The following is a 13,753-nucleotide window of genomic DNA, read 5'->3' as shown; positions in this document are numbered from 1 at the left end:
TTTGGTTTGTTTTCAAGATATACAAAATTCATTCGTGAAGCTTGTGATCATTTTCTTAACTGGCAAAAATTTGATCAAAAAAAACAATTACAAATTGCAGTGAACTTCATAAGAAACAATTATAACTTACATCTGTAAAGGAAAAAAATTGCAATCTAGTACATACAACCAAGAAGAACATCTTCAGCCTAAAATGGTGATTTTTTTTTTTTTTTTTGGTTTTTAACTTAAATCAAAGCAGAGGATCTGTGTACATTCTGTTACTAAAACTAGGCGCATCTCCATCCGGATAGAATCCTTAGTTAAAAGTGCAGGTGACAGGTGAGATGCTGTAAAGAAAATGGATCATGAACATTGTAACATGACATTCCCCTATCCCATCATATTAGCTATAATTGCTAAACTTCTTACCTGAAATTCCACATCATCTATTATCATATTGAAATAATATATTTTAGTTATAGTAACTTAAAATAATAATAACATAGCCAACTTCAGTATAACACGTTCATCAAATTTTACCTAATCATAATTTTATATTATTTCAGTCAACGCCATTTAAGATGCTCCAGTATAAATCTTCTTAATAAATTATTAAACAGAGCAAAGCTTCATCAGAATCAATGGGGGCTATTGAAGATTCATACCTGCAGATATTACAGTTTCTGCAAGATTTCCGGTTCTTTATTTTGCTCCACTGAAAGAAAAGCTCCCTGATTCAATAGAGTAACACACACACACACACACACACACACATATATATATATATTTATCTAATAAATATATAAAAATAATTTTTTAATGTATTCGATTGTGTTCCGAATACTCATTCGTAGTCCTATTAATCCGAGTACTCATAATTTGGGAGACTTATTGAATGGAACCAATTTTTCGAATTTTACAACAATGTTATACTATAAAAAATTAGTATTACAACAAAAAAGTAATACATTATTGTAATACATATAAGATTTTATTTTTCTTTTGTGTTCTTTTTGGAGGATTATATGAGTACAAGCATTATTATTTCTAAACATGTTTTTCAAATTTAGTTCTTATATTAAATAAGTTTTGTTTGAAAGATAATTTTGGCCGTTAATGCATGCCAGACAAATTTAATATCCACTCACACATCAACCATAACAGTACGCGAACCATTTCAGTTTAATTGCCACATATATCATACGTTAATGCATACCAACTATCTCCGGGGACACGAAAGCATATTGTTGGCCGTTTATATAGAGTTAGAACATGATGATCATGATTTGCATGCTTGAGTTTAAGAGGTAACAAAGCACAAGTTTTGTGAACACAGAAATGAGCACAATTTTCATCTTTTTGAGCGCTAGGAAGTTAATACAATGATAAACAACAACTATTTTATACAGAAGTAAGCCGCAAGCATAACAGAGATCACCCTCACCTTCACGAGCATGATAATCCTCGTTCTTTATCAGTTTATGATAATTAACCCTGTCAACTAAGTATGTGCTATGATCACAATGTCTTCTAAGGTCGACATGTATACAAATACTAAATAAAATGATATCAAATTATAGCAGACTTGAAGTATCTATACTTAGAAGTCAGAGAACGGCAACAAGTCTATATATACGACCTATTTGTCAAGAATTAATTTATCAGAAAACCAGTTCAATAGTTTAGGATCAATGGCAAATAATTACCATTGTTCAAAAAAAAAAATTCATATCATATAGACTCTCGTCAGGAATGATTTAGTTCTATCTTAAAATCTCATTGATAATGTTATATTTATGCATAAATTTTATTTTAATATATAATACTAATCATAAATAATATTATTTTATTCATGGCTTATAAGCACGTTTCTAGATTTCGTTTGCAAAAAATTATAGTATAACATGGCCCTCCAGAAGTATAATAATGCCTCCACCAGTGCAGAAACCAAATGAATCGGAATTTAAGTACAATATTCACTAATTATAATGTAAACAGACAAGTTCATTTGTTCTGTTCACAACTTCCATTTACAGACATGTCAACCCCAGAGCTCTGCTTTGATCAACAGGACTGATGATACGAAAGCTTAGATTGTTTAGGAGTGTATAAAAATACAACATCATGATCTAATCTTTCATTTAATTTTTATTTTTATGTTGTACATATTGCAAAATTATTGAAAATTGAAGTATCATCATGATCCACTTGTGACTCCAAAGCTTGAACTAGATCTTACACTGTACTCTGCTACGAGCTTAGCGAATGCAGATGTTTTGTTCATCAGCAACTTTGTAGGGGAATCGTATTCTTCAAGGAGCCCTGCATATATAAAAGATCTCAAAATCCAGTTTTTGGCATAAAATCTGTAGTAAAATGTCGAAATAGGTCAGACTAACCATTATCTAACAGGAGGACCATATCGCTATCAAGCACGGATGTTATTCTATGTGCTATAGTTAGTACAGTAGAATCCGAGAAGTGTTCCCTCAGGGTTTGCTGAATCATGTTATCAGTAGCTGTGTCAACCGATGCAGTAGCCTCATCAAGAACTAATACTTTGTTTTTCTTAAGTAATACACGACCAAGGCATACCAACTGCCTCTGACCAACGCTCCAATTCTCCCCATTTTCTGAAACTGCGCGGAGTAGGGAAACAGTAATGATCAAATTATGTTTGCTTATGAATTGGCAGAAAATAAATTCCTAGGGGCATATGAAACTGACCTAATGAGTCAAGCTTGCCTTCCTTCTTGCTTGCTTCATCTCCTAACTGGCACTTGTTGAGAACCTGCAAATCATTACGAAATGCAGAAATTGATATATTCTGTCATAAACAAATTTATAAGATGTACACTGTGCTAGTAATACATCTACACTTGTCACCAACACACCTCCCAAATTTGTTCATCTGTGTGATCTCCAAGAGGGTCAAGGTTGCTCCGGAGTGTCCCCTCAAACATGGTTGGATCTTGAGGAATGATGCTTAATCTAGATCGCAAATCATGTAACCCAAGAAAAGAGATGTCCATACCATCAATTGATATTTTTCCAGCTGTTGGCTCCACAATTCGAAATATGGTTTGTATAAGGGTTGATTTACCACTGCCAGTTCTCCCAACAAGTCCGGTCTTCTTCCCTCCTTCAAAGGTGCAAGTAAGACCACGTAAAACGAGGGGCATATGAGGAGCATAACGAACCTATAGCCATGGAAAGACAAATACTTTTACAAAATCCTAGCTTTCATAAAATCAGTATAAAAGCTTCAAGAATTACCTGCAGGTTACAGATATCAACTTCACCACATAATGGCCAATTATGAGCTGGCCTGTTTGATTCTACGACAAGAGGAGGCTCACTTGGGATAGAAGTGTATTGAAACATTCTTTCAACGGATATAATTTTGTTCTCCAGATTACAGAGACTCCATATCACCCAAGCTTGCAACTGGTTCAGATTAAGACCATAAGTAACTGCTAAGCCTGCTATGCCTGCAAATAGATGTCACCAACATTGGTATAAAAACTTAGATGTGGGGGAGTTAATCAAATGCAAAACAAGAACTACGTACAATAGAGAGGTCTAAATAGATGATTAAAACCCCTTTGCCCCTTCAAATCCTCACCCCCTCCCCCTCCCTGTATAGTTTAGAAAACTTATCTATTGAAAAGTACATAATATACCAAAAATCAAACCACATACTCGGGTCTATTGTTCCGTTAGGAACAGAGATCAGGAAAACCAATGAGAATGCAAATGTAAGAGATGACAAAATATCCAAGCGAAAGGTCAGCCACTCCCTCACACCAAAACTGTGAAACTTCGGGCGAGAGCTTCCATCTATTAGCATCATATTTGTTTCCCGAAATCTGTATTCTTGACCAAAACTCCTAATCGTAGTTGATCCTGAGATGGTTTCAGCAAAATGCTGTATAACTGGAGCTTGACGCACTCCAACTAAACGAGCCAGCTCACGTGCTGAAGGTAGGTAATATTGCTGAAACATAAATATATGACATGCAGTTGAGAATGAAGAACAATTTCGTATGGAAAATTGTGTATTTTTCGTCATTTTATATTTCTTTTTACCACTAAAAATATTGCACCATCTGTCTTAATTCAATTTCATAAGTCACCTAGTATCTCTTCAGTTTTATATTTTTCTGATATTTTATATTTCCTGCAGTGAAGTTGCACAAAGGAGATATAAAAAATGTAAAACTTCTAGTACAGGTGAATCGTTCACATCATTTTATCTTGAAAAAAGAGAGAGCAAGTATTGTGAAAAGGGAATCACTAATATACCTGTAACCAAATGCAAATTGCAATAACGGGAACAAAAATTAGGAACACCTGCCACGCCACCTGCGACATCACAGCAATAATCCCAAGGAGTTGTATAACTGAGAAGGCGAAAGTACCAACTTGATTGGGCATGTCCAAATCAACCGTGCTCTGGTCTGTAGAGGCCTGCAGAAAAATTAAGTAAATTACACAGATTAAGTTGTTCTCAAAATCATCAGAAGCTTTCCTTTATATGAATAGCACCATCAGTTGAGTGCACTTACTCTATTTAAGATGCGCCCACTTGGAGTGGAATCAAAAAAAGACATTGGAGCACGAAATATGCAAGCATGCATATTATAGAAGAGCAGTGTGGCTGTCTTGTAGCCAGCGGTTGCAAGAGATAGAGATCTTCCCAGAATGCAAAAAGAACTTCCGATTGCCAATGCTACATAAACTATTATAAGAGTAGAAACTTCAACAGGATCAGCCACACTACTTGACACAGGAGTTGCCCACGCCATCCAGTAATTGCTTGCAATCTGGAGTCCCTGAAATAGGACTTGTGACAACAAAATTACGGGTATGAGTGAACCCCCATATGCTGTTGTAATATATTTCCAATAGACTAAGAAACCAACTCTCCCTTTCTCTCTTTCTTCATCTTTAACAAGCTGTCCTATTGATGCAACTATTTCATCCAGTGGTTCACCTCTCTGAACATCTAAACTCTGTTCCGAGGCCTGAAAAGTCCCCATACTGCTATTCTCAGCAAGATTAGAAGATTTAGAAACTGGCTCGGTGTCTAATGAGTCTAGTGTTGATAAAGCTGTCTTATGTGCACCCACAAGTTCGATAAAATCGCTCCCTAAATCAAGTATGTCATCATATTTTCCAGATTGTGTAATCCGGCCATCTTTCATTACCTGATATGATAAGATGGAATTATCTCAAATAGTATGATAACATATATAGAGGAAGATCACAAAAAAAGATGCTTAGCTCACCAGGATGAGGTCTGCTGCAGGTAGAAACTCTACTTGATGAGTTACATAAATCACTGTCTTTGACCCCAGAAGGCCCAGTAAGCACTCCTTTCATACAAAAATTGACATATGAGGTAATGACCAGTCAAAGGAATAACAATAAAGCAGAAACACATCAAACATAATTATAAAAACCAGTCAAAGATTATAAGGCATATTCATATCACAGAATTGCACTGGAATGCATATTCGTATCAGATAAAAAAAACATATTTACTGTACTTTGAGGTTCGTTAATAGTTACCTTAAATAGCTTTGATCCTGTATGAGCATCCACAGCACTAAATGGATCATCAAACAGATATATATCTGCATCTTGATAGAGAGCACGAGCAATTTGTATTCTCTGCTTCTGACCCCCACTTAGATTAATTCCCCTTTCACCTATTACAGTTTGATCTCCAAAAGAAAGAATTTCAAGATCCAGTTTCAGGCAGCATGCTTCGAGGACCTTCTCATACCAAACTCTGTCCATCTCCTTTCCGAACAGTATATTCTCCACGATTGTCCCACTCTGTATCCAGGGCGTCTGAGCAACATATGCCTTTGTTCCACTCATCTTGATGACACCTGAAATCTTTGGCACTTCCCCCAGGATACAGGACAGTAGACTTGACTTTCCTGCGCCAACCATACCACAGACAGCAACCCTCATGCCAGGAGACACTCTGAAATTGATGTCTTTCAGTGTTGGATTGAGAGAGCATACATCCCAAGAAAAGTTTCCATTTACTATCTCAACCGCAATATCTGAGCTACCTGTTTTAAACATCTTAATAACATCTGTCTGCAGGTCTTCCAGACAAAGGAATGCTGCAATTCTGTCAAGTGAAACTTTAGTTTGAATCATCACTGATATTGTATCAGGAAGATTATAAATAGGCTCTTGAAGTATTCTAAAAGTTGCAAGAGCAGACAAAACCTTTCCAGATTCAAGTGGAATCCCGAGAAGCATACATGTACTAAAAGTTACTACAGCCACAAACGTCGGAGTACCCCAAAAAACAAATGTAACTACGGCATTAGTGTAGACAAACTTCTTTAACCAACCAGCCTCAATATTTCTAAGATCCAAAATTTTAGACAAAAATCTCATTTCCCAGCCCTGAAGCTTGAGAATCCTCATGTTTTTTAAGATTTCAGAAGTTGCCTTCATTCTATGATCTTTAGATTCCATTAGCTTAGTCTGATAATTCTCCTGCAATTTCCCTAACGGTACATTTAGCAACATCACGATCATGGTTGTGACCAATGAAGCAACGGACGCCAGCCCTAGATTTTTATATAAGATCATCAACGCCAGACCAACTTGAAGGATGACCAGCCATAAATCATGCATGTACCAGCCAAAGACACCAATCCTCTCAGCATCCACTGTCATGATATTTATCATCTCCCCACTGGTGTGACCCTGCTTTGATTGACATGACAGGGTCAATCCCTTTTGATAGATCAATGCAATAAGAGCTGCCTTGCCCCTGGTTCCAATCTGCTGCACCTTAAAGAACCAATGCCTTTGTGTCAAACACTCAATAAGCTTTGAAATGACAAATGCAGATACTAAAAGGTACCCTTGCTTCAAGTTCTTGCTTCCATTTAGGTACTGAACAAATGAATCAATGAGGTATGGACCAGCATAGGAGGCCACCGTGTTTATCATTGCAAGAAATGCTGTCAATAAGATATCTCTCCACATGGAATAAAATAGGGCTTTCGCCAGCTTAAGCGTGGTCAAACTACTATTATCACCACGGCAATACCCTAATTTATCTCTTAGAAGTGGAAAGGCACCTTTAACACTATCAATACTTGCAAGCTGAGGAACATCCTCAATGTCTAACGGTTTCCTATATCCCAATGCAACTAAAGAACCGATCCAAGAGAAAGTAAGAAGACTGAATATATTAGCACTTGCATAAGGGGTCACAGTTTCACCCCCTCTGGACTTTTTGCACTCTTCACCATCAGGTACCCTACTAATATCAGCACTTAAAAGGGGTTCTTGAAAACTACCATTTTCAATTGGTTCAATATATCTTGAAAACCCCACAAAACAGAGGAACAACCCTATAACTACACTTAAGGCATCTGAAATCACATACTGAAGTGGCAAAGGCTGGCTTATATTGTAGTATACATAGTCTATAACAAGACAATAACAAGATACCGAAAAGAAAACACACCACCACACCCTAAATAACAAGGGGTACTTAACATCACTTAGGTCTTGCACTTGGGTATACAGATAAACTGAGATTGCTAACCAGGAAAGTGCCTTACTGACCGAATCGAAAAGCACTATCATTATCAATTCAGACCAGCCATTTCTATACCAATAAAACTTGTCCAGCAGACACAGAACAAAATTAAGAAGTACCAGAACCAAGCTACAAATCAAGGCATGTCTATGATAAGGTAAGCTAGCAATGTTTCTCACAAAGCCTTGTTTTTTTTTAAATTTATTGCACACCCATGATAATAGTACAACAAACAAGAACACTAAATGTAATAAACCAGAAAACCCATGCAAGAAAAAGGGTCTAAGCAGCGGATCATCATCATCAAACAAAGAAAAGAGGCGATTATTCAACATACCCTTGTTCATCTGATGATGCAAAAAGCAAGAAGGAACCACAATTATTTGAGAAAGCAGTGACTAGTGGATGAAACTTTTGCTTGCGTTTGAAAATGAAGTGCGGGCTGCGCAGTTGTGACATGTACAAGAGAAAGGAAAATTGAGTACTAGTAGGAACTACTAGTTAGTTGCAATTTGCATAGTCCAAGGGAAGACTTGTTTAATAGATATTCCGTGATCTGCAAGGCTGAAGTTGACTAGCATTGAGAGAGAAGATCATAAAATGGCTTGATGGACCTTTTTGGTCTTTAAAAGCTAACTCAGTTTCTTTTAGCCCTTCGTGACGGGGTAATCATTCCGTTCCGTTGATTGAATACCAAAGCAAAATATATATATATATATAACCAGTGAATAAAGCCGCGCTTGGCGGCATTATGAATTTTTTATAAATTTAGACAAAAACTTGTTTTAGTTACTTTCCCATCAAACATAATACTAATTGAAAAATTTATTATTATTTAGATAAAAATTAATTTGGCCCGCCCTCCCCTCAAACACAATACTAATAAAGAATCTTTTTTATAAATTTTGATACGAATTAATATTATAATTGCATAAAAGTTATTTTGAGTCGTGTTCCCGTTAAACATATCATTAATAAAAAATATTATAATTAATATAAAAATTTGTTTAAGTGGCCCCCTGTCAAACACAATACTAATAAAAAAATTGTTTGACCCGCCCTCCTATCAAAGACAATATTAATCAATAATTATTATAATTATGATAAAATTAAATATATATAGATAAAAATTAGTTTGAGCCACTCACTTGTCAAACACAATGCTAATAACAAACCATTATAATATAGATATTAGTTTGAGTCGTTCTACCGTCAAACACAATACTAATAAAAATTATTATAATTATGATAAAGTTAAAGATTATAACTGGATAAAAATTATTTTAGTTGTGGTCCTGTTTTAATAAAAAAAATATATTTTAACTTAGATAAAAAAAATTATTTTAGCTGCTTTCCCATCAAACATAATATTAATAGAAAATTTATTATTATTTAGATAGAAATTAATTTGGGCCGCCCTTCCCTCAAATACAATACTAATCAAAAATTATTTACATTATGATAAAATTATAATTATTATTGGATAAATATATCCAATTTCATAGATTTTAGCTATCATATTTTTCTTTGAGATTTCTATTTCTTAATTGTTTAGAATTATCTCTCTTTTCTTTGAAGATTCTTATTTCTTCGCTACTTAGAATTTCATAGATTTTAGCTATTATATTTTTGTTAAAATTCCTATTTCTTAACTACTTAGAATTGTATATCTTTTACGATTACTATTTTTTTAGCTACTTTGCCTATTTTCTCTCAAAAAATTAGAAATTTAAATGGAAAGTTTCTAGAGACTCCACGTAACCTCCCGCGTATCCTCTCAAGAATCATTTACGTTATGATAAAATTATAATCATAATTGGATAAATATATCCATTTCATTAATTTTAGCTATTATATTTTTCTTAAGATTCCTATTTTTAATTTTGGATTCCTATTTGTTAACTGCTTAGAATTTTACAAATTTTAGCTATTATATTTTTGTTAAGATTCCTATTTCTTAACTACTTAGAATTATATCTCTTTTACGATTACTATTTTTAGCTACTTTACCTATTTTTTCTCAAAAAAATTAGAAAAAATAGAAAAATTAACCATAGAGTTTCCAGAGACGCGTTAAGATTCCTACTTCTTAACTACTTAGATATCTCTTTTACGATTACTATTTGTTAGCTACTTTACATATTTTTTTCTCAAAGAATTAGAAAAATTAAACGGAGGGTTTCCAGACGCCACATCACCGCATCCTCCTTTATATTTTTTTAGATATATAATTAGTAAAAAATTAATCAAATAAGAATATAAATTTTATAACTTTTGAAAATAAGATTTAATTTTTCTAAATTGTACTTGTCTATAATTTTTAGATCATAAATTTATGTTCTTATTCAAAATTTAAAAAAATTATTTTTAGACCATTTTCCCACCTCTGGCCAGCATCATATTGTGGTTAACTGCTTGTTTTATCTTTTCTTGTCCAAAGAATATATGTAATCACGTTATTTAGTTTTCTCCGAAACGACTAACATGTACCGTCTTGCAAAAAGAATCGTATTATTTTTATGATTTTTGAATTAATATGAAAAAGAATTGTATTACTGTTAGAATCCTTTTAATAGATTCTAGAGTATTACTTTTAGAATCCTATAAGAAAAGAATTATATTATTTTTAGAATTCTTAAACCTTATTTATTTGAATTATAGTTACAATATCTTTCCGAAATTTAAGAAAAATTATAACACCGAATCGAACAATTCTAGAGACTCATTGAAATTGTATTACAATCTTTTAGAATCCTTGAACCTGATTTTTTGAATTATTTCCGTGGATAGTGAAATCTTTTCTAGGATGGAACTTAAAGCCTGACGAACTGTGTTCATCAAACACTGTTCTTTCCTTGGCATTACGATAGTTTTTGCTGCTTGTGAAGACAAAAACTTACTCCATCCTCTTTTAGTCTTTTTGAAGGTTATATCTCAGCCTTCACAATATTCGAACAATTCTTAATTTTGTTTTCTATTTTAAAATTAAGAAATTTAATTTTTAGATACTCTCTGGAATCCAATAAAAAAAGAATTGTATTAGCTTTAGAATCCCTAAACCTGATTTTTAATTTATAATTATATTTTCTATCCAATAATAAAAGAATTATATTATCTTCAGAATTCTTAAAAAGAATTGTATTACTTTTAGAATTCTTGAACCTGATTTTTTGAATTATAATTATTGTTTCTATACGAAATTTAAGAAAAATCAGAAGACTGAATCAAACAATTCTAGAGACGTCCGCATCCTCCTTTATATATATATATTGATAATTTGATTTTGTTAACCGAATAAAATTATTCATTTTTAATCCAGTTATAAAATTTTGTATTCTTCAGTATTTTGAATTTTTCAGTTTATTTATCAAATCGAGCAAAAATTCGAATAATCAAAATATATTAGTAAGACAAAATTATTATCAATATATATATCATACATGTAAAAAACATATATAAATCTAAATACATGTTTTTTCATCATTGTGTGTGTTCAAAAATAATTTTAAAATATAATACATAGATATTGACATTTTTTGCATGTGAAGTTCTGCTCAACCCTAACTAATACTAGAAATAAGCTAATGGTTCCATGGTTCGTTCTCTCTTGAACATGACCCCATAATATTAATATATAGGTTTTTGTATTTAACTATAACAATTACATAATGGAAGGTTTAGAGTGTTATTTTTTTTATTTAAATCAAATTTTGTGAAATATTTAATATCATCATCAAGCTAATATCTTAATAATTAAATTTTAAAATAGGATTTCTTATAATCAAACAATATAAATTTCCAAATATAAATGAAAACATTATATTGTAACTAAATTCGTCATAAAATCTCAAACGACTACTTAAGTATGATACATGAAATGGTAGAGTTGGGCCCATACACAATTTTAAGAGATTGGGCAATCCAGTAAGATCTTTTCTTTTTACCATCAGTCTAATCTCTTACATATAATTTTGGGCTACGAGTAAGCCTTTTGGACCATAATCCTAATGTCTTGTATACAATCCCTAGTTATATATACAATCCCTAGTTGTTAGAGGGTTCGCCGCACCCCCACCCCCTTGCATTTGATAAGTCTAGTTCTCTCATCCTATGTATTCGTTGGAAGATTTTGTAATAAGATGTTCTTCAAAGATATGATTTCTTATCAGCGTGAGTATTTAACTTGTTGATTAGATGATTCCATATACATGGTATAGATGTGTGATATATGTTAATATATCCTCTATAATGGTGTTGACATAATTCAATTTCATCCTTATACTATTTGAGATAGAATTTATATATATGCAATTTGCTTTCCTAAGTTTCTAGGGGAATTAAATTGCCTTTTTAAAATATTCTTATTATGATGCTAATAATTAAGATTTTGCTTTCAGATTGGGTACCACAAATATTGATTTTGGAGCTCATGAGTTGTTTATGGATTTATATCTCCATCAAATGAAGAAGATGCTCTAAACACTATAACTTCTCCGGTAAGTGAATGACATCCTTAATAATATTTAATACTCTTATTTGTTGTATGATTTTAAATTATTTTAATATGATTTAGTTATTTTAAAATAAAATACATATAGTAATTTCAAATCAAAATTATATATGTAAGTTAATTAAGATTGTATAAGATATAGTTTATAAAAGTTGTAATATTTTTAAAAACCTGAATCCGTTAGTTACAGATCGAGTTGTTGGTTTTCTTATATTGATTTTAAATTATTTTAATATGATTAATTTATTTTACAATAAAATAAAAAATAGTAATTTAAAATCAAAACTAAAAGAATATTTTTTTTAATAATTTTTAAAAGTTAAAATATTTTTCAAAACATAAAAGTTTAATTAGTTATAGAATTGGTGGTTTTCCAATACTACAATAAATGAGTACAAATTTTTTTAGTCGGTAATTGTGTTTTGAATAATGTAACATCATGATAATCATTGATGTTAATATATATATATATATATATATATATATATATATATATATAATATTTGTCTCAACAATATCTATCATTGATTTGTTTTCAAAAGTAGTCAAGCATATTGTGGACCATTTCATATGTCCTTATCCTTGTGTTTGGTTCATGATATTAAATACAAAATTTAGATTCTCATCAATGTGCAAATGCACTCAACCATGATACGAAGGACTACGTAAAGAAAGTAAGTTATCATCATATTTGTTAAGTTTGAGAAGTTATTTTGTGCATATTTGACCATTTTCATGTGTTCTACTTTTCACTCTTACTTTTTCTCTCATCCATTGAATGAACACCACGGTTAGGATCAAGGAAGATTTCCACAACATACTCATCTCATATAATTTTGTACCATCATTCCCTCAAAAAATATATTATATAACCATTCTTTATGGAGTTGGGGTCTAGCATCAATATATGTACCCAAGACGCATTACGGAAGAACTCCCCACAACATACTCATCTCATATAGTTTTGTGCCATCATTCCCCTAAATAAATATATTATACAATCATTCATCACCGAGTTGGGGTCTAACACCAATGTAATGAAGAAGCATGATAAAAAAGTTTCTTTAATATAGAAGCCTAAAGAAAATCTCATATATGAATACTATTCACCAATATGAATGTAAGGAATTGAAATAAAATAATAATTAAATGTTTTATTGTCTTGACTAAGAGTGTCAATTACATCCCTACACAATTAAATCCATGCACACACAAAAGAAATCATCCATAATAATATTTATAAATAGATTGTCACTTATACGATTAAATGGGAGGAGAACGCTCAAGTTACAGAGTAATAGGTACATAGTAATGAACTACATTAGATTACCTGACAGTTTTATGGCAAAATAACAAGTTAATTAATTACGCACAACTATATCAAAAAAAACAAGAAATATAATATATTGAAAGTAATTTGTGTGTTAACAGTTTTATAGAGAGAGTTTCTAGGGACATATATATAGTATATAATGATCTCCATTTCTTTGTAGCCACTTTTTTCATCATTAAATCAATTTTAAGTTAGAGAGAGTTTCTAGGGACATATATATAGTATATAATGATCTCCATTTCTTTGTAGCCACTTTTTTCATCATTAAATCAATTTTAAGTGGGGTGGCAGCCACAAAATCGAGTATCCAACAATATGATTATTTGATCCCTTGATAAAC

The 13,753-nt window shown here is 32.1% G+C and overlaps 1 protein-coding gene across 2 annotated transcripts; it reads right to left on the bottom strand.

Annotated features, from left to right (window-relative positions):
• Positions 1-1,934: 1,934 nt before the first annotated feature.
• On the bottom strand, positions 1,935-8,215 carry LOC108223707 (ABC transporter C family member 3). 2 transcript variants are annotated; one of them, XM_017398091.2, is made up of 10 exons: positions 5,557-8,208; positions 5,274-5,360; positions 4,551-5,192; positions 4,288-4,452; positions 3,685-3,979; positions 3,259-3,473; positions 2,877-3,182; positions 2,710-2,773; positions 2,382-2,621; positions 1,935-2,304 (listed from the first exon to the last, which is right to left on the bottom strand). In XM_017398091.2, exons 1-10 carry the CDS (start codon positions 7,915-7,917, stop codon positions 2,180-2,182), a joined length of 4,500 nt encoding a protein of 1,499 aa, XP_017253580.2. In that variant the 5' UTR covers positions 7,918-8,208; the 3' UTR covers positions 1,935-2,179. The 2 variants fall into 2 exon arrangements, 1 of the variants encoding a protein (XP_017253580.2); XR_010291966.1 differs by lacking the exons at positions 1,935-2,304; positions 2,382-2,621 and having other exon boundaries at positions 2,877-3,124; positions 5,557-8,215.
• Between the last annotated feature and the right edge of the window lie 5,538 nt (positions 8,216-13,753).

The sequence above is a fragment of the Daucus carota genome, chromosome 5, assembly GCF_001625215.2.
Source record: "Daucus carota subsp. sativus chromosome 5, DH1 v3.0, whole genome shotgun sequence".
Taxonomy (NCBI): Eukaryota; Viridiplantae; Streptophyta; class Magnoliopsida; order Apiales; family Apiaceae; genus Daucus; species Daucus carota.
Note: the sequence above shows the minus strand (reverse complement) of the source record. Positions and strands in the feature narration are given on the sequence as shown.

What these genes read in the sequence shown, in the direction of transcription:
- LOC108223707 (XM_017398091.2), bottom strand. Translation starts at nt 7,917, where the DNA reads ATGAACAAGGGTATGTTGAATAATCGCCTCTTTTCTTTGTTTGATGAT. An exon ending in CAGGATCAAAGCTATTTAAG is followed by an intron (nt 5,361 to 5,556) that starts GTAACTATTAAC and finishes TTTGTATGAAAG; the next exon opens with GAGTGCTTACTGGGCCTTCT. An exon ending in AGGCAAGCTTGACTCATTAG is followed by an intron (nt 2,622 to 2,709) that starts GTCAGTTTCATA and finishes TACTCCGCGCAG; the next exon opens with TTTCAGAAAATGGGGAGAAT.